This window comes from Strix aluco, chromosome 3, assembly GCF_031877795.1.
Source record: "Strix aluco isolate bStrAlu1 chromosome 3, bStrAlu1.hap1, whole genome shotgun sequence".
Lineage (NCBI taxonomy): Eukaryota > Metazoa > Chordata > Aves > Strigiformes > Strigidae > Strix > Strix aluco.
In genome coordinates, this window is record NC_133933.1 from 36,089,330 (window position 1) to 36,111,146 (window position 21,817).

The 21,817-nt window shown below is 40.9% G+C and overlaps 1 protein-coding gene across 1 annotated transcript; it reads right to left on the minus strand.

Moving 5' to 3' along the window:
* Positions 1 to 4,302: 4,302 nt before the first annotated feature.
* On the minus strand, positions 4,303 to 21,788 carry SLC4A1AP (solute carrier family 4 member 1 adaptor protein). The gene is made up of 14 exons (XM_074818106.1): positions 21,164 to 21,788; positions 20,145 to 20,328; positions 19,307 to 19,429; positions 18,347 to 18,407; positions 17,335 to 17,474; positions 17,039 to 17,199; positions 16,232 to 16,301; positions 12,352 to 12,541; positions 11,395 to 11,506; positions 10,548 to 10,788; positions 9,741 to 9,815; positions 8,614 to 8,684; positions 5,959 to 6,031; positions 4,303 to 4,737 (listed from the first exon to the last, which is right to left on the minus strand). Exons 1-14 carry the CDS (start codon positions 21,683 to 21,685, stop codon positions 4,688 to 4,690), a joined length of 2,073 nt encoding a protein of 690 aa, XP_074674207.1. The 5' UTR covers positions 21,686 to 21,788; the 3' UTR covers positions 4,303 to 4,687.
* Positions 21,789 to 21,817: the final 29 nt, after the last annotated feature.

Sequence of the window (21,817 nt, forward strand, 5' to 3'; positions counted from 1 at the left end):
GCTCTGTCTTGAAGCTGTCTGCATGCACAACTTCAACTAGTCTACTGATAATTGAAGCACTATGAATTCAGAAAAAAAAAGTTTCAGACTGGGTCAGTATGCTTGTACAAAGTCAGTGAGCTGAGATGTGATCAGACTTTATGCCTGGCTACTCTTACAGTAAAAGCTGTTGGGCGTGGGGTATGCAGGACCCTGCAGCCCATCTCTGTTCTAACGTTGCAGACAAAAGGTGGTGCTGTACGATTGAGCTAAAACCCACCAGTGATGGTTTTCTCTGTTTTGCTGGAGATCTCTCAGCACTTGCAGCAGCAAGGGGTCTGACTGATGCAGAACTGCTGAGCAGAGCAAGAGAGCTCCACGAAAAACCAGAGTGGTCTGTGCACAGGAAGGTTGGGCTGAGCGGGATCCCCTTGTTCAAGAAGCTGCTGCACTGTAATATACTCATCGTCCTCCCACCTGAGTGGAAAAAAATGCTTTCTTAAACCAAACAACAGTCCTAGATATCCCAAGGCCCCTTTCCTCCTCTGACACAGTGAACATCATTAGGGTGTTAAGGAGGTCAGGAAAGGTATCTGGGGTGAGAAACCTTTGTGAGCTTTGCCATACACGCTATAATCACACCCACAGCTGTAAATATTATTGCTGGCTCTGCTTGCTGTGTGATTGTGCACTTAACACTGCCACAAGAAGAAGGTGCCCCAGTTGCAGACTGCTGCACAGGTCTGGGGAACGCAGATTGTTTGGCTCTTGATTTTACATGAAAAAGTGCAAGATCTATGTGAAAAAGCATCTCAAACATAGAGGCTGGAAGCGCGGTCTGTGCCATGAGCAGACCTGTAACGTAAGCCAGAGGCAGCGCTCCATGCCTGTGGTCAAAACCCCAGACGCAGGGCAGGGCTCTCTTCTACAAGATGGGACACATGCAGGAAACTGGGCACACGGCCCAAATTACATTTTTGCCATGGAGTTAGTGCCAGATGCCCCATGGGATGAAGAAGGAGGGGAAAGGAAAACTGATGGAGAACAGGAGCTTAAGGGGACACGTGGACTTTAGTCAGCTGCTTAATGACACCAAGTTTCAGGGCCCTGCTTCTCTAACACCAAAGGCTACGATGGCTGCTCAGTTGTCAGACAGCTTCTGAAAGAAAAAATGGGTGTGTAATCAATCACCCAGGGTGCTAAACTGATGTGCAACTAGAGTTTTCGTTTTCAGACACTCTTTAAATTTTGTACCCATGAAACTAAGCAGTCTTCCCTATTTTTTCAGTGCTGCTGAAAATCAGTTATGTAGTCCCTTTTCCACAATGGGATTATGACCAGGTGCACAGCATGGTGCTTGAGGAAAAAAAAGCAATTATTGACATGTACACAGACCAACAGGAGATCTTTGACTTGCAGTGAGAACTGAATTACTATTGCCAGCAAGGGGTAAAAATTTTGAGAGGCCTGCAGATCATACAGAAATAAGATTATGGTGATGGCCTATCACACAGCGAATGAGAGAGATGAAAAAGTGAAGGTTTATGCTGTGTAGATCCCTTTCTGTATAATAAGGTGGCCTCTACTTGCATGTCCACAAACTGGTTTATGGCTATCGTTGGAAGAAAAAGAGATATTTGACTGATGACATATATATCTGGCCAAAAAGTAAAATATTCAAACTTGTCATGTGTTACATGGCTGTGAGTGGGAACCCACTTCTGGGATGGCTAAGTGATCATTGCTGCATTGATGGGATGACAACAACTTTCAAATATAATGGGTGCTTTTTCCATGGTTGTATTGAATGCTACCATGAAAATGACTGGAACTATCCAGTGGGGACCACCTTTGGGTATTCATATTACACAATGCAACAAAAGATGGACTGCTTAGAGAGCAGGTCTGTATGGGAGCACAAGTGAGCCACTATGTAAAGAAGCAGATGGGAAGCTCATGGTCTTAGGCAGGACCAAACTGTCCAGTCCCTGATCCCGAGATGTGCTTTTTGGCAGCAGGACAAGTACCATTTGTCTGTACTACAAAGCAGCCCCTGATGAAAAGATCTATCACTATGATTTTGCTAGCCTCTCTCCTTTCATCAGCAAAATTTAAAAATATTGTCTTGGGAACCCAGAAGTCCTTTTTTTTTTGAGCATTTTGACACACTGCCCACCTATTTTGGGATGGTCAAATTAAAGGTGTACCCACCTTGTGGGTTCTTTTTCCCTGTGCTTCTCACAAGCATAAATGGCAAACTATTGTTTCCCTTGTGCTGCACTTTGTCTGAAATCTGCCTGGCCCTCTGCACCCACAGTGATCAACAGAAGTCCCTTGCAGATGCCCGGTGCACTCTGGAACTGAACAAGGCTCTGGAAAAGGGCTACAGAGTCTGTGAAACCTATGAGGTCTGGCATTTTTAATGGAGGGGCAACAGCCTTTCCAGGGATTACATAAAGATATGCCTCTGCCAGAAGCAGGAAGCTTCAGGCTGCCCAGCCTGGTGCACAGATGCTGACAAAAAAAAAAAGCTAAATATGTTGAAGATTACAGGCAGAAAGAAGATGCTGTTTTGCAGCTTGAGCATATTGAGTAAAACCCTACAAAATGCCAAGCTGCCAAACTGTTCTATATTCTCTGAGGGGTAAAATTGGAGCGAGCTCCACTGCTCCACTACCATTGCAAGAACCAGAGGAGTTGTATGGTTATCCCTTCCCCCCAGCTTCTGACACACCCTCCTGCGATTTATCCATGAGGATGTGGCCACTGTTCAGGGGAAGCACGCCAAAGGACGTGTGACCCTGGAGTGCAACACTGCCATTTCTACAGCTTTTCTTGCCACTGTATGCTTGTGTCTAGAGCTTTACAATGCTGCAGATGCCCTGCATGACACTTGCCTTTACCACAACACAGGCTCTGGGACAATTGTGAATCATCCAGGGGACCAGATTCCCCCAGTTGGTGACTATTTAGGTGAGCTGACCATGTTACCAAGTTGGGGTCTTGAGGTCCCAAATCCTACCACTACTTACAGTTTGGAGGAAAGCACTGCTTAAAAGTTAAAGGCTTGACTCCAAGTGCAACAAACAGAAAAAGATCCATTTTTCCCTAAGAGCCCAGGGGGGCTGGGCAGGGACAGACAGGCCTAGCAGTGCCCCAGGGCCCTGGCAGGCCCTTGGTGGCATCCTTGGAGGGGTCCAAACCTTGGGGCAATACCTGCCTAATAACACCCCCCTGACTTCTTTAACTTCCCCCACACTCCAAACAGGGCTCGATCTGCAGCCTTGGAAAGTGGGGGGCATGAACCTGCCCTTTGCCTTTGTTTAATTATTTCCATTCACATTTAAACTTCTGTTATTCATATCACTAGCTCTTATGAAAGAGTGTTTATCCAATTTATACCTGCCTTTTTATGGATGTATATTTAAATGATAATTTTTTTAATATATAGCATATACACACTAACCAGGTATATATATAAATAGAGGAAGTGGATCCACAAATAAATAACATAAATATTTGTAAATAACTGTAGCCTCCTTCAGATATATATATTCATATATGAGACAGAAAAGCCTGTATTGTTATACTTGAGCCCTTCCTGGTCCAAAGGAAATAGGCAGCCAATCAGAGGGTGTTCTAAGATCACATGAGTAGGACAGTCTCAGAAATAAAATGGCAAGCAGCCAATCACTGAGCAGTATGAAAACAGGTGGGGCCTGAGCTCATGCTATAAGGAGGCTGCCCATTGCTGTAGCGGGAGGGGGCTTCCTGCACTGATGTACCGCGGGGGACATTAGGTCCTTCCAATAAACATTTGCAGCACTAACTGTCACCTCTTTATAAAAAGATGCCTGTTTGCTCTTTGAGCCTTACTTTATTCATAGCTCTAATAACCTTTGATGGCAAAGAAGTTCATAGCCTAATTATATAGATATTCAAAACTATATTAAGCAGGCACGCCTTAAATTTTATTAAGATGGCACTTTGCTCTTGTGTTGACAGAAGAACAGGCTTCATTATAAGCTTTCCCAGGATATCCTTCCATCGTTTCTACTGTGACCCTCTAATTCAAGATAAGCAGTGCCAGCCCTTCGGTTCTTTGGCATTTTTACACCTTTATTGTATGCTCACCATTGTATGCTCACCATTTCCAATTTGCTCTGTACCAAGTATTTCAGCAACTGCATGAGGGAGAAGTGAACACAGTCTTCTTTTCAAAATAGTTCTTTTCCATAGGAAAGAAAAAAAATCCCACCCTCAAGTTTTAGGTTGTGTTTACCATGACAGTATTTTCAAACAGCAGCCACAGAAGCAAACCAGTAGTGTTTCTCATTTTAATTGCATAAAACCAACATGAATAAATTTTATCAAGTCTGTAAGTATACAGAGGTTTTGTTTTTTTTTTAAACTTTTTGTATACTTTTATTTACAAAAGGAAAAATGAACTTACAGTTTCAAGCCAAATAAAACAGACAAGGCTAGAAGTGGAAGAAGCAGCAGAAGAGTGTGTGGGCTTTTACTTTTTTAAAAGTATCTGAAAGACAGACAGAGGACACAGAGGGAGAGCTAACAGCCAGAGTGGCTGCTGATGCCCTTGAATTTGGAACAGCATTTGAAAAATCAACTCTTTAAGCCCTCACTTAACGTGTGGTGAAAGAGTCCAAAATAGAGCAGTCCTTCAAACGTACTCTGGGGCGTTTGAAGCTTAGTAGCCGTATTTTTCATTGAGATGAGTCTTGCCATCACCACTTTGACCTAATGGACAAACAGGAAGAGCTGCATTCAGGAAGAGTTGAATTATTTTTCCCCCCCCTCATCCAAGATAAGTATGTATCCAAGTCACCAGACAGACAAGCACGAAGAGGATAAAAAGTCAGACTGGATATTACAATTCAAATCATCTTTTGATTTATCCTTATAATTCCTCTTAACCTTACTAATAGTGTCAAGATTACATCACATATTCCTGTTGTTTGGGGATTTTTTGGGGTTTTTTTGTTTTCTTTTTTTTTTCCTGGTGTCCTCATTATGCCAGTTTAGAAGGTAAGTCTGATTATTAGCAGGCAGAAACAGGAAAAGGAGCTCCCCCTTATGGACACAGCTTGCTTGGCTATCCCAGATCAGCCCTCAGAGTTACTCAATTGGGTATTTTGTTCCACTGGATTCCTATGTCAGAGAACTGCAGTCTTTTCACTGAAAGATGATTCACCAGATTATAGTTTTCTTCAGTGAAATTTATTCTCATTTTTCTTATTCCCTTTGGAGCCTATCTATATTATAAGCCTGCAACAGCCTTATAAAAATTATAGTAATGAATCTACCAAATGAAAGCTAAGCTTTGAACTTAGAATGAAAACTTCAATGCATGAAAATGAATTTTCCATTTTAGAGAAACTGAAAATGCATAGAATAACCTCACTTACCTAAAAACACTCTGGAGCTAAAGTAAAAAAAAATTGTTCAACTTTAACACATCGCGCATCAATTCTACAGTGCCTTCAGCAAAGCATTACCAAGACTTCTCTCCAAAACACATGACCCAAAGTTTGTATTCCAATGATTTTTGCAAAAGTCTGCAAAGATTTTCAGATTTCACAGAGTTCTATGAAAACTGTGAATAGTAAGGTTCTTGAAGCATTTATCCCTAGTGAAGGTCTGAGCTTGTCTTTCAGCTAGACCATCATATCGCTATGTGTGAATGGAGTTAGCTCTCTCAGGTGTTACAAAACTGAAAAACAAGCTTCAGGTGTATCTGTCCATTGAGAAGAAGCTACTACAGATATGGTCTGTATTTCACTGCAAGACTTGCATGGCCATACAAAAAAATATGGGGCATAACATGTCAGAAAACATCAGGTTCTGGGTAAAGTGTTCCTGAATTACTTTTTCCCTCAAGAAGTTACAAGGACACCCTGACTACTTATTAGGTAGATTCTTGAGTTATAAGACTAAAAATGGTAAGGAAATGGTTGATACCTGCAGGAGGAATCCATATGCAGTAGTCTGGGTCATCATCTGGATACTGTGAGGAAAAAAAAGGTTGTTGGACCTGCAAAAGGAAAAAAAGATTTTTAAGGTGCTGCACCCCTCCAGCAATGTGTCACAGGCACTAAACCTCTTATTATTTCAGAGACAAAATACTGAAAGATGAGGGTTTTTTCTACAAGAGTCACGGATGGAAACAATAACACAGAGGAAAGAATAAATATAAACACCTCAGATAAATCCAGTTTATTCCCAGTAAAAGTCACAGAATAATAGAAATAAATGCTGGTTAGATGGGACTCTGGAGGTCATCCAGTCCAATCTCCCCCTCAAAACAGAACCATTGCCAACTGTCCACTTCCAGACAGTTTAATCTTGTCATCCTAATATTTGGTAGTGTCGTTTGACAAGAATTTCTTTATGCAGGGAAAACTTTAGAGTAGGATTTTCAAGAAAGATTTTAATGTGCAATCCCACTGAAAACTTCAGGTTTAAGGTGACTTTCAAACTGGAGTATAAAAGTTCAACTGTTATATAAAACTTAGATTTTCAAAAGAAAAGAAAACCCAATTTTTTCAGGTCTCACTGGCATCACCAAGATGTTTAAAGCAAACCAAAACATCTCATTTGCAATTCAAATATTGACACAGCTATGGGTTTTCGTCCCTAGTTTTTTTAAGTTTTACCACATCAGCATCATTTTCTCAACAACTTTTGTTTTCAACAACTGCAGGTAGCTATCAAAAAACATTCATACTGTAGAGCACAAAACTTAAGAGCTCAAAATGCAGCCAAGTTACTCAGCACTGATTTGCATTACTCTGTAGTATCATGACACAGTCTTAAGTTATGCAGTTGAAGCAATTTCTCATTCCCTCAAACTTCCCTTCCCCAAATTAACCTCTAGAACAGTTACTCTGGAAGACTAATGTTTTTCAAAACATTACACGGCAGAGCTGAACAGTTTTTAAATACGGCTTGCAAACAGTCACTTTAAAATTGTTTTTCCAGTTTTACATGACTCAAAGTTATTCCTCAAATATTAAAAGAGAATAAAAAAAAAGCTGACTTCTGGTTGATATTTTCCATGCAAGATCTGAGCCCAAAGGCAGAGACAGCATGTGGAAAAAGTGATTTGTGATGGGAGAGAGAATACAGCTAAGCCATCTGGCATTTGGAGAATGCTCAGTGTTAGACTGCGCTCTGTGCTGTTGAGAGGTGCTGACTTGACTGCCTCGGCATGAGAAGCTGCCTTCTTCTTCCGTATTCATAGAAATGGTATAACTTGAGCTTTAAGAGTATAAATTTACTCTTGCTTTCTTTATCAACATTCTTTATAGGCCAGCAACAAAGGACAATTCTAAAGGCTGTGTCTACCCGATCCTTAGGTCCTTTGCCAGGACTAACAAGGAGGCAGTTAGCACACACAGGCTGCAGGGAGTTAAGTTTCTTTAAGTAAGTGGTGCAGGGCTAAAATTAGATGGCCACCACAAAGAAATTGTCATAATGGTCAGATCTCATGGCTTACCAAGTACAGTAATTTTCTTTGATGGCAGTCAGCAGAAGGGTGGGATGCACTCTAAAGGGCAGAACCTCACAATAATCATTAGGCTAAGAGCATGCTGTCAGAGAAGTTTGCTTCCAGCTCCAGGAAGGCAACAATTGCCCCAAAATGTGAAAAGCTCATATACTTTACATTTTAATATAAATCTTATGCATGGGAGGAACATTATCTGGTACACCCACTCAAATTTAGTAATAATTTGGTTGCAAAAGACAAAAGTCTCTTAGACTCATTTCTTTCTACATCTTACAGTGAAGGATAAGGTTTGATAGTGGCAATCCAGACTAGCTACAATTTTAGTACAGCATGTTCTGCGTCAGCTCCAAGGGAAGTTCTGCAATGCCATTTCAAAGCCCAGAGAATGCCTATGTTCTACAACACGTGTGACACAGGAGAAGCAGCAATTAGCAGAGGCTAACTGCCAAATGAAAAGGTGGAAAAAAAAGTGATTGAATAGAGAGCCTTTATCATGCTTGAAATGCTGTGCTTTACCTTTTCATTGGAGACTCCAAAATTTGTGTCCAATGGCAGTGTGTAGTTCTACATTTGGGTCTTAGCAGAAAAGCATTAAGCCCCAAGTCATACTCAATCAAATTGTTACTATTTCACTAAAATAAGAGCCTACTAAATGATTTCCTGAAACTCTTAAGCTGCAGGAGTCATGGTGTCATAACTCTCTCAGGCTGAGAGAGTTGGGGTTGTTCAGCCTGGAGAAGAGAAGGCTCCAGGGAGACCTTATAGCAGCCTTCCAGTACCTAAAGGGGGCTACAGGAAAGATGGGGAGGGACTCTATCAGGGAGTGTAGTGATAGGACAAGGGGTAATGGTTTTAAACTGACAGAGGGTAGATTTAGATTAGATATAAGGAAGAAGTTCTTTACTGTGAGGGTGGTGACACACCGGAACAGGTTTCCCAGAGAAGCTGTGGCTGCCCCCTCCCTGGAAGTGTTCAAGGCCAGGTTGGACGGGGCTTTGAGCAACCTGGTCTAGTGGAAGGTGTCCCTGCCCGTGGCAGGGGGGTTGGAACTACATGATCTTGAAGATCTCTCCCAACCCAAACCATTCCATGATTTTATAACTGACCTTGCTTGAGCTATTGATTTTCTTAACTTTCTCAGGGGTCTCTTCAGGTTCCTTACAAACTGCCTCAGATGCTGGGAAGAAAGAAGATTTGGTTTATGACACATCACAAATGCCCAATTCTATCAGAAATAAACTTATAGGAATTTCACATAAAAATGGATATATCCAAAAGGACATCCAAGACAGCTCCCTGCAACAAAATTCATACTTAAGACTGCTGAACATCTTTTTGTTTTTCATACATTAACTTATGTTTAATACACTGTCAGTCACGTACCTGAATGCACTTTAATAAGGTCATCTATTTGGGATTCTGTAACACCTTTTAGTCAATGGCAATGTTTATTTTCTAAAAGATATTCTCTATCTGTAATCACCGCAGTGATTGATTTAGAAGGAAACAGTAGTAAATGCACAGGACCAACTTGCTCTTTTTTTTTTAAAAAAAACCCCAACTTTACAGTAATATAGGTGAGAGGAATACAGAAGAGATAGAAGTATGTCTTGTTTTTCTGTCACTTAATCTGTGAAATATTGAGACTCTTGTTGCTTAAGTCTGTGGATGAGGAGGACAGGACGACATTCTTAAGTGTGAGTTATGAAAAAAAATAAGAAATTAATACATATCTTCTCCATGTTCAGTACACCCAACAGTCTTAATTTTGAGAATATGATTTTTTTTGTGTGTGTACATGTAGAAGGGTCATCTAAGTCATTAACAGATTGTTAGCTAACGTTATGCAGTATTTGTCACTTTATAAAAGAAAGTTCTGTCCTGTAGTATTAAGAGCTACTGCAAGAGATTAAGGGGAGAAAAAAGCATTATGTTTATGCTCCTAAATTAAAATAGTTTTTCTTCTCTTCTCTTGCTATTTCTTTAAAACAAAGGATCTCAAAGCAGTTAACGACTATGAAAAGCAAGGAGAACGGAAACACAGTTGAAGTGATCTGTCTTCACCATACACTTACTACTTCCCAAGCAAAACACAATCCTTCATTTCAATTCTAGATTCTTTAGGCTCTAGATTAGGCTTAGTTTCCTTCTACTGCCAGAAGACAGTAAGTCCTTTAGACAGTTTCTAAACCCACATGCTACTGTACAATAGAGTCTAAATTGTACTGCTTACCTTGAGATTTCTCTTGTGAGGGTCCCATCTGAGATTTATTCCTCAGTATCTTTGGCTCAGGCAGAAAATGAACCCCTGTAGAAGAAAAATGAAAGAGCTAGGTGAGCACTCTGCAGTAATGCTGACAAGTAGAGCGGTACCATCCCTGAGACAAAGTACAAAAGGGAACTCTTTGCTACATTTGTCTCAGGAAGAACTCTTCTCTCAAAAGTCCTCCAAAGTATTTCATCCACCAAGTCCATCACAATACAATATTAAAGAAAAACTTGTGATCAGTTGTCAAACACATCCTTTACTGAGAAACATCATTACTGACTTTTCAAATGCATCAAGATGATATAGAAAAGGAGGGACTGGATATAAACCACACAGATACAAGGAAGATATCTCTCTATTACCACTTCTAAAATTATTTTTCCTCCTTACAAACCAATCTGAAGCTTTACACAGACATTTGTTTTCTTATTAAGTCACTCCCTGCCAACACCACATTGTAGTTGTTTTCATATGGACACCCAATCTAATGAAAGCTTATCAAAGAGCTTATCAAAATAGAACCTTTCTTGAGTCCAGATTTCTTCTGTTTCACCAAAAGCATGAAAAACTGATTGCCAAGGAGAGTTTCAACTGGAACGATGTGAAACTCAACCGCTGGCACACAGACTCTGGATTCATGGCAAAAATCTATGGAAAAGAAATCTGCTGTAGAACCTGTGACTCAAACCTTATGAGATTCACATAGCTCTGAAAAATTCAGCATTAACGGACTCAGCTGCATTACTGGAAAAATCAGGACCAATGGTTTACCATCCTGAAGGTATTCCAGATTCCTGTTATTGCAAGGAGAACCATCAGGAGCATTAGTTTCTTTTCCTGTTTCTTCCTGTGTTGTCATTTTCATTTCCAGGTTTGATGCTCTGCTGTTTATTGCATCTACTACTTGCTCCTCCTCCATTTCTTCCTCTTCTTCCTCTTCCTCCTCCTCCGGTCCATCATCTTTCATTTTTAACAAGCTTTCAGGGATGTCTGGACGCTTAACAGGCAACTTCTGCAGGAGAAAGACTTGTGCATCAGTGCCAAGGTAAATGAAGGTAGAGGTCACAGATATTCATTGCAGGAAAAAGCACACACATTACTGTCAGAGACAGCTGGTAAGAAAACACTCTCAGGATGAAGAATAGTTAGGTTTTAAGGAAAAGTTATTAGTAGAGATGGAAGATGAAGAGATATGTCCAGCTCACAGACAAGGAGTGCAATCTTTTTGTAAGAGGGACACTGGCAACTGAATCAATCTTGGATACGATCTTAGCTATAAGATCAAGAAAAACAAAAGAAAGTCAAGGACCAGCTGCTGAGGTACAGCAGTGGTTCAGCTTGATGTCCCCAGACTGCCTCTACTTGATCCGCTGCCTTTTGACCGCAGCTGTGCCCCAGGAGTCTGACTGTACAGGGGCACAGAATGGCAACTGCTGGCAGCAAACAACATCCAGCAGCCACTGCTTGCTGCCCTGTGCGCCCTCCACTGCCGCAGGCTTGTGCCTCAGTGCTGTTCCCATGCCTGTGAGGAGACACGGTTGCCACCTACAGTCTCCATAGCTTGAGAAGGTGTCTGAGAAATAGCCTCTGACTTGCAGCACTTACGAGTCCAACTTACCCCCAGGCTTCCAGTTTTCAGCTTGAATTTGCTCCCCCCTTTCATTGCACCAAAGAGAGGCAGGGTAATCTTTTTAGGCTTGCTCTCTGCTTCCAGACTGTAACTCCCACTCCTAATAAAAATTAGATACAAAGGAAAACAGTGTATACACAGTATCAAACAAATCTTATATTTAGAAATGCAAAAAAATCTGCAAGTTAGAAGTGGATATATAAAATTCCTTTTATTTCTCTTTCACTTGCAGCATCCAAGGAGGAAGCTGCAGGAGATGACTCCTCCATCCTACACACGTATTGTAGGATTCAGACACTTGCTGTAACAGGAAGCAAAGAAAAAAAAAATAAGAAAACCCACTATATCACACAGAATCCTCAAATTCAATTGCACACACATACTTGCATTTGTATATAATACATGTATAAAAACACACTCAGAGGCTAAACGTCAATTTGAGTAAATTAATTAAGTAATTAAAACTCTAATCAAGCTGCCACTAGCAAATGGTGAACCCAGCACATGCCCTCTTGAATTGCAGTAGCGCTGCTAGGCAGTAGTTGAACAGCCACTACACTCGACTTCCAAGTACATTTCACAGAGTGAAAGTGGTTTACATGTTGTACATAATACCTGTAAAATTCTTCAGTTCCTTCTGGATGCAGGTTGGGGAAAAAAAATTTTAAAAGCTGACACTATGATTCCAATCCCTTCCTCCTCACATCCTCCCAGCGTGGGCTTATCTTACTCCAGATGCACTCCAGTGGTGCATCTGCCTCAACCATAGATGCCGCAAGAGCCAAAAGGCACAGCGGCTCTTTAAAGAGGTGAGCCAGGCAGTTTGGAGGGGAAGGCTGTCCTGCTTCTGTGTTTGGAAAGCTGTCTATTTACTGGGCTTGCACAACTGCCCATGGACAACAACTGTGATAAAAGTAATAGTTTTACACTTTAGCCAAAACTTACTGGGGCTTCAGCTCAGGCAGTTCTGCAGGCTTGACAAGCTTTATTAACCCCTTCAGTCTCTGTTGCTCCTTCTTCAGTTCAAAGGACCGCAAGTGAAGCTTCTTTCGTGCCACACTGTCTAAAGTACTTCCTGATTTCATTTCAGTCATGAATTCATCCAAGGAATCTTGAGCTGCTGGCTGGGATGGGACTAGGCAAGATAAAGGGAAGATACATATTGTTACTGGTGGGGAGATGAGAGCTGTACTCATTTAAGTCCTACCTTTAGAGAATAAGGTATACAGGAACAACTATCGTCTGTGCAAGTTTCTGTTGAACGATGAAATAATTGAGGTTGTTATCCCTGGAAAGATGAAAGCATTTCTCCTAACAAAAGCCTGACAGTAAACTTTAATCCATATACATAACAAAGCCTCTCTCAAAAATGAATGTTTCTTTATGAATAAGTGTCCCTGTTCTAGGTTGCTCATCTCACTTCAAGATCTGCTGTCCCTAAAAAAGTGGCTTATGGGTTGTTTTTGTAGTCACAGACTAAAATAAACACAGCTACAAAGAATCCCAACCACTGCATGGGGAATCCCATTTTGGGTTTCCTGGAATGTTTATATAGTAACATTTGCAAAGCTCTAAATGAATCAACACATAATGCTGCCTCCTACCTCTGGATGACTGAGTGCATATAGGAATAGTTTCATCTGTTAGGCCAATCACACAAAATTTATCTTTGACTGGATTTTCTAACAAAACACTGCTCTGTACTTGAAAAATAGTAACAACAGTGTTTCTACTCTACCTGATTTCAACTATTAATAATTCTATGCATATTTGACTAATTAAAACTCAGGAGGAAAAACTAAAGCTCTAATGGCTAAGAAAAATAAATACTGAGTTCTGACACATGGATTTCAAATAACCAAACAAAAAAACCCAGGAAAACTCCCTTCTTAGGCTTGAACAGTGCTTCAGAAGTTTTTATATGGTGTTCAAAAAGAACCCGGAGGCAAACAAAGAATAATGTTGTTGCTAGAATTTTTAAAAGCCTTTTGCCAGGCAGTCTTTTGCCTTTTAATATTATATGAAAAGTGGTAAATCCGGTATTTATTTGCTGTACTATAAGCATTTATGCATATATGCACAAGCATAATTATGTGACCAATGAGTTACTTTCAGTTCAGCTTGAGCTAATTAAGTAACACTTGAAATCTTAAATGTGTACAAATAAAATAGTATGTTATTGCAAAGAGTACATATTCAAGCAGTTTTACATGACTTAAATATTTAGAGAAAAGTCTAGTAAGACTCATGTTGATAAATGGACTCAATTGAAGAGTATATTTCTGTTCTAGAACAAAATACAATTTACAATTTGCAAATAATTGAAAGCTACAACAGTAACTGTTCCAAGATATACAGAATTAAGAGGCTTCAAAACATAAGAAACAGTTGTAGCATCCACCTCCACACAAATATAAATGATGACAAAACATGTCATAAAAGAAATTCAGATAGAAATACTCTTCCTTTTTCCTCGTAACTATTTATACGAGCCAAGATAAAAAACAGCAAGGAAAAGGTACTGTTAACAACAGTCTGAAACTCCTAGCAAGGAGGAGCAGAGCAGAACAATCATTTAATTTAAACACCAAATTTCAAAGATACGGTTTAGTCTCTAGTCAGGTAATTCAGAACAATTAAATTAAAGCTCTCTTCTTTAGCTGCAGGACAGCGTGTGTGCTTCAGGCAGTGAGTAATCTTCAGCAAGTCAGATCACCCCTTCCTGCAAAGAGGATTCTCTCATTGATTCCACCAACAGTGCCTAAGATCAGGCAGTTCAGCTTACAGGGTTACTGTTTGCATTTGGTATCTGTTGCAGCAGTTTTCTACATTACTGAAGTAAAATTTGACATTGCTAGGAGGTGAATCAGTCATGGGTATTACACTTTATATGCCAGTGAAAAAAGCTATAGGGCTATTTACTGCACCATCAACTTATTGATGATTTTCTTCTGTATAGGCAACCAAAGATGGGACTGAATAGCTCTAGACATTTGATTTTCATTCAGCTACATCACTGAATGAGAGATACCAAGTCAGTCCATCAGTAATTAGTTCTGAAGAACTCCAGAGAACAATTTGTGAACAACTTCTGTGATTTTTTTTTTTTTTTTTTTTTTTTTTTTTTTTTTTTACACAACCACTTAATTTCTCCAAGTGCTTGATAAGTTCAATTTAGCCTGTCGTTCACTTACTGGTCTCTACACTCTTGCCCTTAGGCTACAAAATCATTTAGAGCAAGCAAAAGTGCATTAAGGTTTCAGAAGTGTGTGTAATGCAGCAGCTTTGGCAGACAGCTCATGACAGTGGTTCATGTTCAATATGCATGCTCCTGGCTTACACCTGTACTCAACACCTGTGATTAACCTGAAGCATCCAAAGAAATAAGAGAAAACCTAAGTATCTAGAACACACACACACAGAATAACTGATGATGCAATATTTGCTATGTTTTATCCTGACCTAGTTCTAGGAAGTTCCCATACAATACTGAATTACTCTGTATTGCAATAAACACTGAGACTGCAGTTTCTCCAAGGCTCTAAACTAGCTGTGTAACCACTTACAATTTACCAAACCATGATAACATATATCAGAATTATATGGTGTTAGTAGAAGTCTATAAATGAACTGATTCTTCCTTGTCCCAGCATCTACTACAATATGATTTAAAAGTCTTGTTGAGAAACAGTATCAGCAGAAACAAAGGCATCATAACATATGAAAGTTTGGAATTACATGTCTCAGACAATATGAGGCATTAGCTTCTCTTGCTAGTCAGTCATTAACTACTTATCAGAACAGTCATGCTGAAAACAATTCCTTCAAACACGCTGAACCGACCCATCAGTTAGAATGCTCAGTGGAACAGTACTGTTTTCTGAACAGTGATTGGGTATAATCAATCACCAACAAATATGTTGATACAAATGAGTTTTGGTGTGGAGCTGAGTTACTATAAAGAAACATACCCATATAACGCACAAAAGATAGCCCAGCTGTCAGATTGCTGCTAGGCTTCTTGGAGAGAAACAATTCTGACAAACTGATGTTGCAACCTTGATTAATGCCAACTCTGTTAAAAAGGTTTCTTTATGAAGAACCAGCCTAAACACATTTCCTTCATGCCTTCCTTTTATCCCACAAGACACCACCAGCAACAGAAAGCAAAATGAAGCTATTTGTATAGTATGCTTTTAAATCTATCTCAGTACCAATTACAATCACCACTTCAGAAAGGCTCTGCCTTCGTACACAAAGGCATAATCCTAGAATCTGAGTGGGACCCTCACAAGCTAGCAAGTTTGCTGAACATATGGGCTAAATGTGAACTGCTTTGACTCCACATTTCTCTTTTCCCACCTTTCCTTTTTCAGGTGCATTCACAATGAGAAAAGTGAAATAAAAGATACTGTCTCTTCTGTTGTTTGCTCTTCCCTTATAAACGGTTTTGGAGGGAGTGGAAAAAATTGTTCCTCAAATTGGGTCAGTTTCACTAACATGGGCAGATAGACAGTAATAAAGCTCACCCTCTGAAGCTCCAGGAGCTTGTACACTCACCTCCTTACCTTAACTTAGATGTTGCTTGCTCTGGAAAAAGTTGCATTCATTAGCAAGCAACTATACACACAGAGTACATAAACTACTGGATGAAGAGCATAAGTATCCTCTCCAGCTAACTCAGTGACCTGCAAATCTCCCTACCCCTTTGTGAAAAGTGGACACTAAAAAAAGGCACTTAAGATAAAAATCCATAAGACAACTTTCTCACCTCTTTATTGTTCTTTATGGAAAGCACTACGATCAAATAAACTTCATGTCTTACCTTTCCCTGAAGCCTTCAGCTTCTCTGTTATCTCAGAAAGCTCATTTTCAGCTTCATTTAGCTTTGTGACCTATGAAAGAACAACATGCTTAGAAGATCTTTTTATCTTCTTAAAATCCCTTTTAAGAGTTACTCAAATATCCTACCAAATTACCTCAATTTTTTTACTTCTGATCTTTGACCAGGAGTTTCTAGGCTGAAAAAATTATAGTCTAGATTGTTCCTAAACAACTTATCAGTCCTTTCACATACTGTTCAAATCACAAAAATATGTATAATGCTTCTGCAGTAATGTTATAAAACCACTGTGATCCTCCAACCCTCCCTATGCTTGCTCCCCCACACCTTATTGTCTGTGTAGGAGTTTTAGTTGTCACACGCCCGCCAGTCCAGGCTGTTTATTCTTTGAAGCAGAACGAGATCCTTCTTTGGGATGTGCCCCATGCACTTGAAAGCTTGTCACTATTTTCTGATGCTTTATAAGTATTTTAAAAGTATCCTGTTCTGGTACGTCATTCACCCACTGCCATGATCCACCAAGTAGAAGGCAATACCACACAGGCAAAAGCAAGGTAGTATGCTTCCACTAGAATAAAGTAAGCAATATTTTCAGGTATTTATAGATATTGTCCACAAATGAAAAAACCCCACTATTTTACTCTAACTTGGCCAACTGACAGCTAAAGGTCGGAAATAACATCAGAGTTCAAGCTAACAGAGAAAGATCAGGAAATATTTTTGATTTTCCTTCTTAGTAATAATACATGCATGAGAGAATAAGCCTGGCATGTCATAATCTCTTCTTACCAGGGAATCATAAGTCTCTGGTTTTTCTTCTATTTTACCAGCTTTTTTCATTCTGTTCAGTCGTTTCTTTTCTACAGCACCAGTTCGGTCAAGGAAGGTGTCATCATCACTGTCATAAAAATCCTCATCTTCCCAGTTTTTTGATTTCCTTTTTCGGGATACTGGGAAAGGTAAGGGTGAAGGCAAGAAACAAAAGGATTGGCATACCACTGAGCAATAAAAACAAATTCAAGATAGCAATCTCAAATCCCTAGTTTAGGGGCTATTAGAACGATCACATCTGACTAGTTATTCACCTGCTTCTTGCCTCAGTACTCCCCGAGCATCAAGTAGCCTGCAAGCTTCCAGTGCGCACTGTATCATTGCTTCCTTCTTCTTTCCTGAATGGAGAACCTCTGCCACCAGCTGCTTCCCTGATGCATCATCCACAGGCAACCTGTTCAGTTTGAAGGACCAGAGAACAGCTCAGATACAAACACAGCTTTTCATGGATGCTACTCAGATATTTTATCATGTTGGCATTGTTCTTTCCATTTCACTCTAGTCTTTTTTCGTGGGTTAAATATTTTCACTTTGCATTTCATACAGTACCAAACAAAACACAAGCATGGATTTCCTAAAGCATGCAAGCAAATTTATATTTCACTAGTCCAAACAATAATTATTCCTATATTCATTCCATTGGAAATACAGGAAGTTAAAAGACTAAATGTCAATCCCCAAATCATTTCAAGCACCAGTATTTTGCATCCATGCAACACCAGTTACAAATAATTTCCACGCTGAAGCAAAGGTTTCTTAAGCAGTACAATTGCTGCAATGTTGTACCTATCCATTTGAGACCTATCCTGTCGACTTAATTTCCACCTCACCTTCTCTTGTCTTATAAAAGAATGACATTAGTGGCCTCTTGCAGGAATCCATCAAAAACTGCCTTCTACCATAAATGAACTGAAATTGGGTACACAATAGAATGAATGATTTTTTTCTCTCTCTCATTAGGAACTGAAAGATATTGTTTCCTCAATTCCACATATTGTCAAAACAAGGGGAACTGAAAGAACCTAGACTCTTTCTTTCCTGATTTTCATCTCTAAGGAAAACCAAATGCTGCCAGACCAGAAGCACAGGAGCACAGATGCTGAACTAGGCACTGATCCTTGAACTTCTGTATCATTATCAGGGCTTAGGTCCAATTCCAGCTGGCCTCCTTGTCTAGTGTGACAAAACAAGTAATTCCTTCAGCTTTTGTTCATGAATCCAATGAAGTTAGCTTCTACGTACAAAAGTGAATGGAGATATACATACTTGATCCTGCACAGCCAGCTATTGTGCCCACGATCATCATATTCATATTCTAACTCTTCTCCTAGAAGGGAAAAGAAAGTTGATGTAGTAACCAAAATTGAAATAAGCAGGAATAATCTTTACAGCAAAGAACATCATGGTTAACCAAAAGAGATAAAATTCCCCAGTTACATATTAAAGAACTGAATTTGCTTTTTTTTTTTTTTTTAAGCCCTGGGATTTTCAGTTGGTATTATGCTTTTTTGGTTGTTTTTCACAATCAAGGCTTTTTCTGATTAAAAAAATAATAATAATAATTAAAAAAAAAAAATAAATCTAAGTGGCCTGTTCAGGAATATGTAGTTCAAAGAAAAAACAATCTTGCCTCCGTATGTATTAAAATGACATGGAAATAACAACAGTTTGCAAACTGGATTCACAGACACTGTTTATCTTGAAGATTTATTTTTCACTTTAGCAAATCAGCGAGTCATCTATAAGTTCTGCTAGCAATCACTAAAAGTCTAGACCAATTAATTATTGCCTTTTGTCTTTTTATACCTTCCAATTCTACCTCACAATCAGAGCTATCTCCATACAGAACAGTCTGGAATTTTATGGGTTTGGATTTTTCAGCATAGCTTCAAAGCATGGGTGTGGTTTGAGTGTCACTCCAGAGGAATACAAGGTGCTCTCTGCAACTTCCAGTTTAGGTCTTAGTAACTAAGTCTCAGATATACAATGGTGAGCTAAGTTTTACTAAAAAAAAAAAAAAAAAACAAACCAAAAAACTGAACCACACTAAACCCCCCCCACCCCCAAAACTTGACCAAATGAAAAACCTTACCCACAATATAATACAAAAGTTAGCTCTCGGACCTGAATTCCCAAAGAAAAAACACATGAGCACAAATGTCACACTTCGCTAAACAGAAAAAATTACATTTAATTAAAAAAAGAGAAAGGAAAAAAAAAAAGTACCTTCTCTGTCAAAAAAGCCCTGTAAGGCCTTCCTAGGATCTTTCATATAGAAGGCATCTTGTACATCCTGAAAATCAATAGCAATAGGGTTTTCTTCAACCTCATCCTCCTCAGCATCCTCCCCTACAAGACATAAAAAGCGCAAAAAAATGGTGAAATGTCAGAAAGAGAATGCCAGTATATTTCAACTTTTGTCAGATTAAAAGCAGCAGCTATATCATCCTAAAATCATTTCCCTTAACTTGAATAATATTTCTGCATCCAATCAAAAAAAAAAAAATCCCAAACCAACCCTGCTTCTTTTTTGCTATCAGTTATTCCATCACAAGATACAGTTTTGCAGATGAACATCACTGCACTTTCAAAGGTTTATGTGCTTATACATTTCCATTAAAAAAAACAACTAATTTTTTACTGAAAAGCTAATTAATGTACAATTTATCTAGCTTTAAGATGTGGACTTCCTGTTTTAATTTAAAGACAGCTATATTGCATATAAGTCTCAAGCAATTAAATTTCAGCTCTTGGGCAAAAGTGTTGACACCATGACAAGAACAAAACACATAGGATTAACCTAAACTCTGTTTCATGGTCCTTTAAAGGTGTAGGCAAATTACCTTCTCCATTTTAAAATGAGCTCTAGCATACTTCTCACCAGATATAAACTTGCTTTGTCACAGCACTCTTTTTTTAAAAGGAAAAGGATTAACTTGTACTCAAGAACTTCCACAGGATTGGAACACTTGGCATCCAGCTGGAATTTCAACCCTAGTGTTCACTGAAAACTGGCTTAAAGACCTTCCAAGGTGTATCAGCTGATTTATACATCATCACTTACCCATTCCCCATGAGCAGCTCATATCAGTGCTCTGACTCTTCTCACTTCTCTCCTCTTTTTCATCTTCCTCATCTGAGTCCTCTCCCAACATTGTCTTTTCTAATTTTGCTTGCTGCTGCTTACGCAGTGCCTTCAGTTGAGTCACAGTTAGTTCCGACTCAGACTCCTGGTCCTCTTTGGGTCCCTGTGTCACAAACAGTAACTTAGCAAAAGTGTTTTTTAAAAGATTAAAAAAAAAATTCATTTCAACACACGTGCAGATTATGTACAATAACATAAACAAATCATTACAGTATTCTACAAAAAGGAAATATTAGACCAATTGTTATGGTTTGCATTCCCAAATATATTAGTTTTAATGCCCTTACCAAAGGGAAAGAAAAAAGAAACAAGCATTATTGTGTACCTGTAGTCAGATCAATCTCAAATAGAACTTTATTGTAAAGGCAGAAGCCAAAAATTTCTGTCAGTGGCACATGGGAGAATTTGAGGAACGAGCAGCTCCAGAAGCACACGTAGGGCACACCGAGCGCTCTCTAAGTTCCTACTAATAAAAGTTCTCCTTATTCACAAAGGACTACTAGCGCTTTACTTTCCTGATGCATCACACGGTCGGAGAGACTTTCCCAACACATCATACCACTGGAGAGAAATGCCTTCTGCACTCACTGTGTCGCCAGAAGCTGCCAGACCTGTTCTCACGCTGAGCCCTCGGCAGCTGCCCAGTGCCCCAGGGCGATGCGGCAGCGGGGGGACCCCACGGCCCTGCTCTGTCCTTCAGCCCCAGACCTCACCGCAGAGCTGGCAGCCGGTACCTACAGCTGACCACTCTTCCCCAGGAGAGGCACCCCGGCGGCGCTGGGCAGCTTCCAGAGCATCCAAACCACCTCACCCCTCAGGCGCGGCTTTCACCCCCGAGATGCCAGGAGGATGTAGATGGAGCCGGGTAAATCCCGGAGCGTGAGCCGGGGAAGCCTCTACCACGCGGGTTACCCGGGGCGGGCCCCGCCCCGACCCACCTGCAGGAGGAAGAGGCGGGAGCTGCCGCCGAAGCGGAGCCCGTGGCCCACCCGCACCCGGCAGTAGGTGCGGGGCGGCACCCGCGTCTTGTTGAGGAAGGTGCCGTGGGTGCTGCCCAGGTCGTACACGTAGAAGCCGGCGGCGTCGGGGCCGTAGGGGGAGCAGCCAGCGCCGCGGTACTGCAGCACGGCGTGGTGCCGCGACACCGAGGGGTGCTCCAGGGCCAGGGCGCAGCTGGGCAGCCGCCCCACTAGGAACCAGCTGCCGCCCTCCAGCCGCACCGAGCCCAGCGCCACGCCGCCCTTCAGCACCTCCAGTCCGTAGCCGGCGTCGGCCGGCGGGCGGCTGCCCCACGGCGGCTCCTCGTAGCGCGGCGCCGCCGGCGTGGCGGGGCGGGCGGGCGGCGGGCTGGGCCCCGGCTCGCCGCCCTCAGCGGCGCGGGGCGCGGCGGGCAGCGGGCGGCTCGGGCGCTTGAAGGCGGCGGGCTCAGCGACTGCCTCCGTCTCCACGGCCTCCGCCATCTTCCCGGGTCCGATCCTAAATAGAGTCCCCCGGGGACGAGCACCGTTGCGGTTGCAGTACTGGGGGTAGGGCGCAGCTCCAGGGTGTCGCGCCGCCGCCTCACCACGGCCCAGGGTAGCGTGAGGGTGCGA

Excerpts from the sequence above, each read along its gene's own strand:
- SLC4A1AP (XM_074818106.1), bottom strand. The coding sequence starts at position 21,685 with ATGGCGGAGGCCGTGGAGACGGAGGCAGTCGCTGAGCCCGCCGCCTTC. Across the intron at positions 8,685-9,740 it reads CTCACAAGAGAAATCTCAAG|CATCTGAGGCAGTTTGTAAG; the intron begins GTAAGCAGTACA and ends CTTTCTTCCCAG. Across the intron at positions 6,032-8,613 it reads AAATCAATAGCTCAAGCAAG|GTCCAACAACCTTTTTTTTC; the intron begins GTCAGTTATAAA and ends TTCCTTTTGCAG.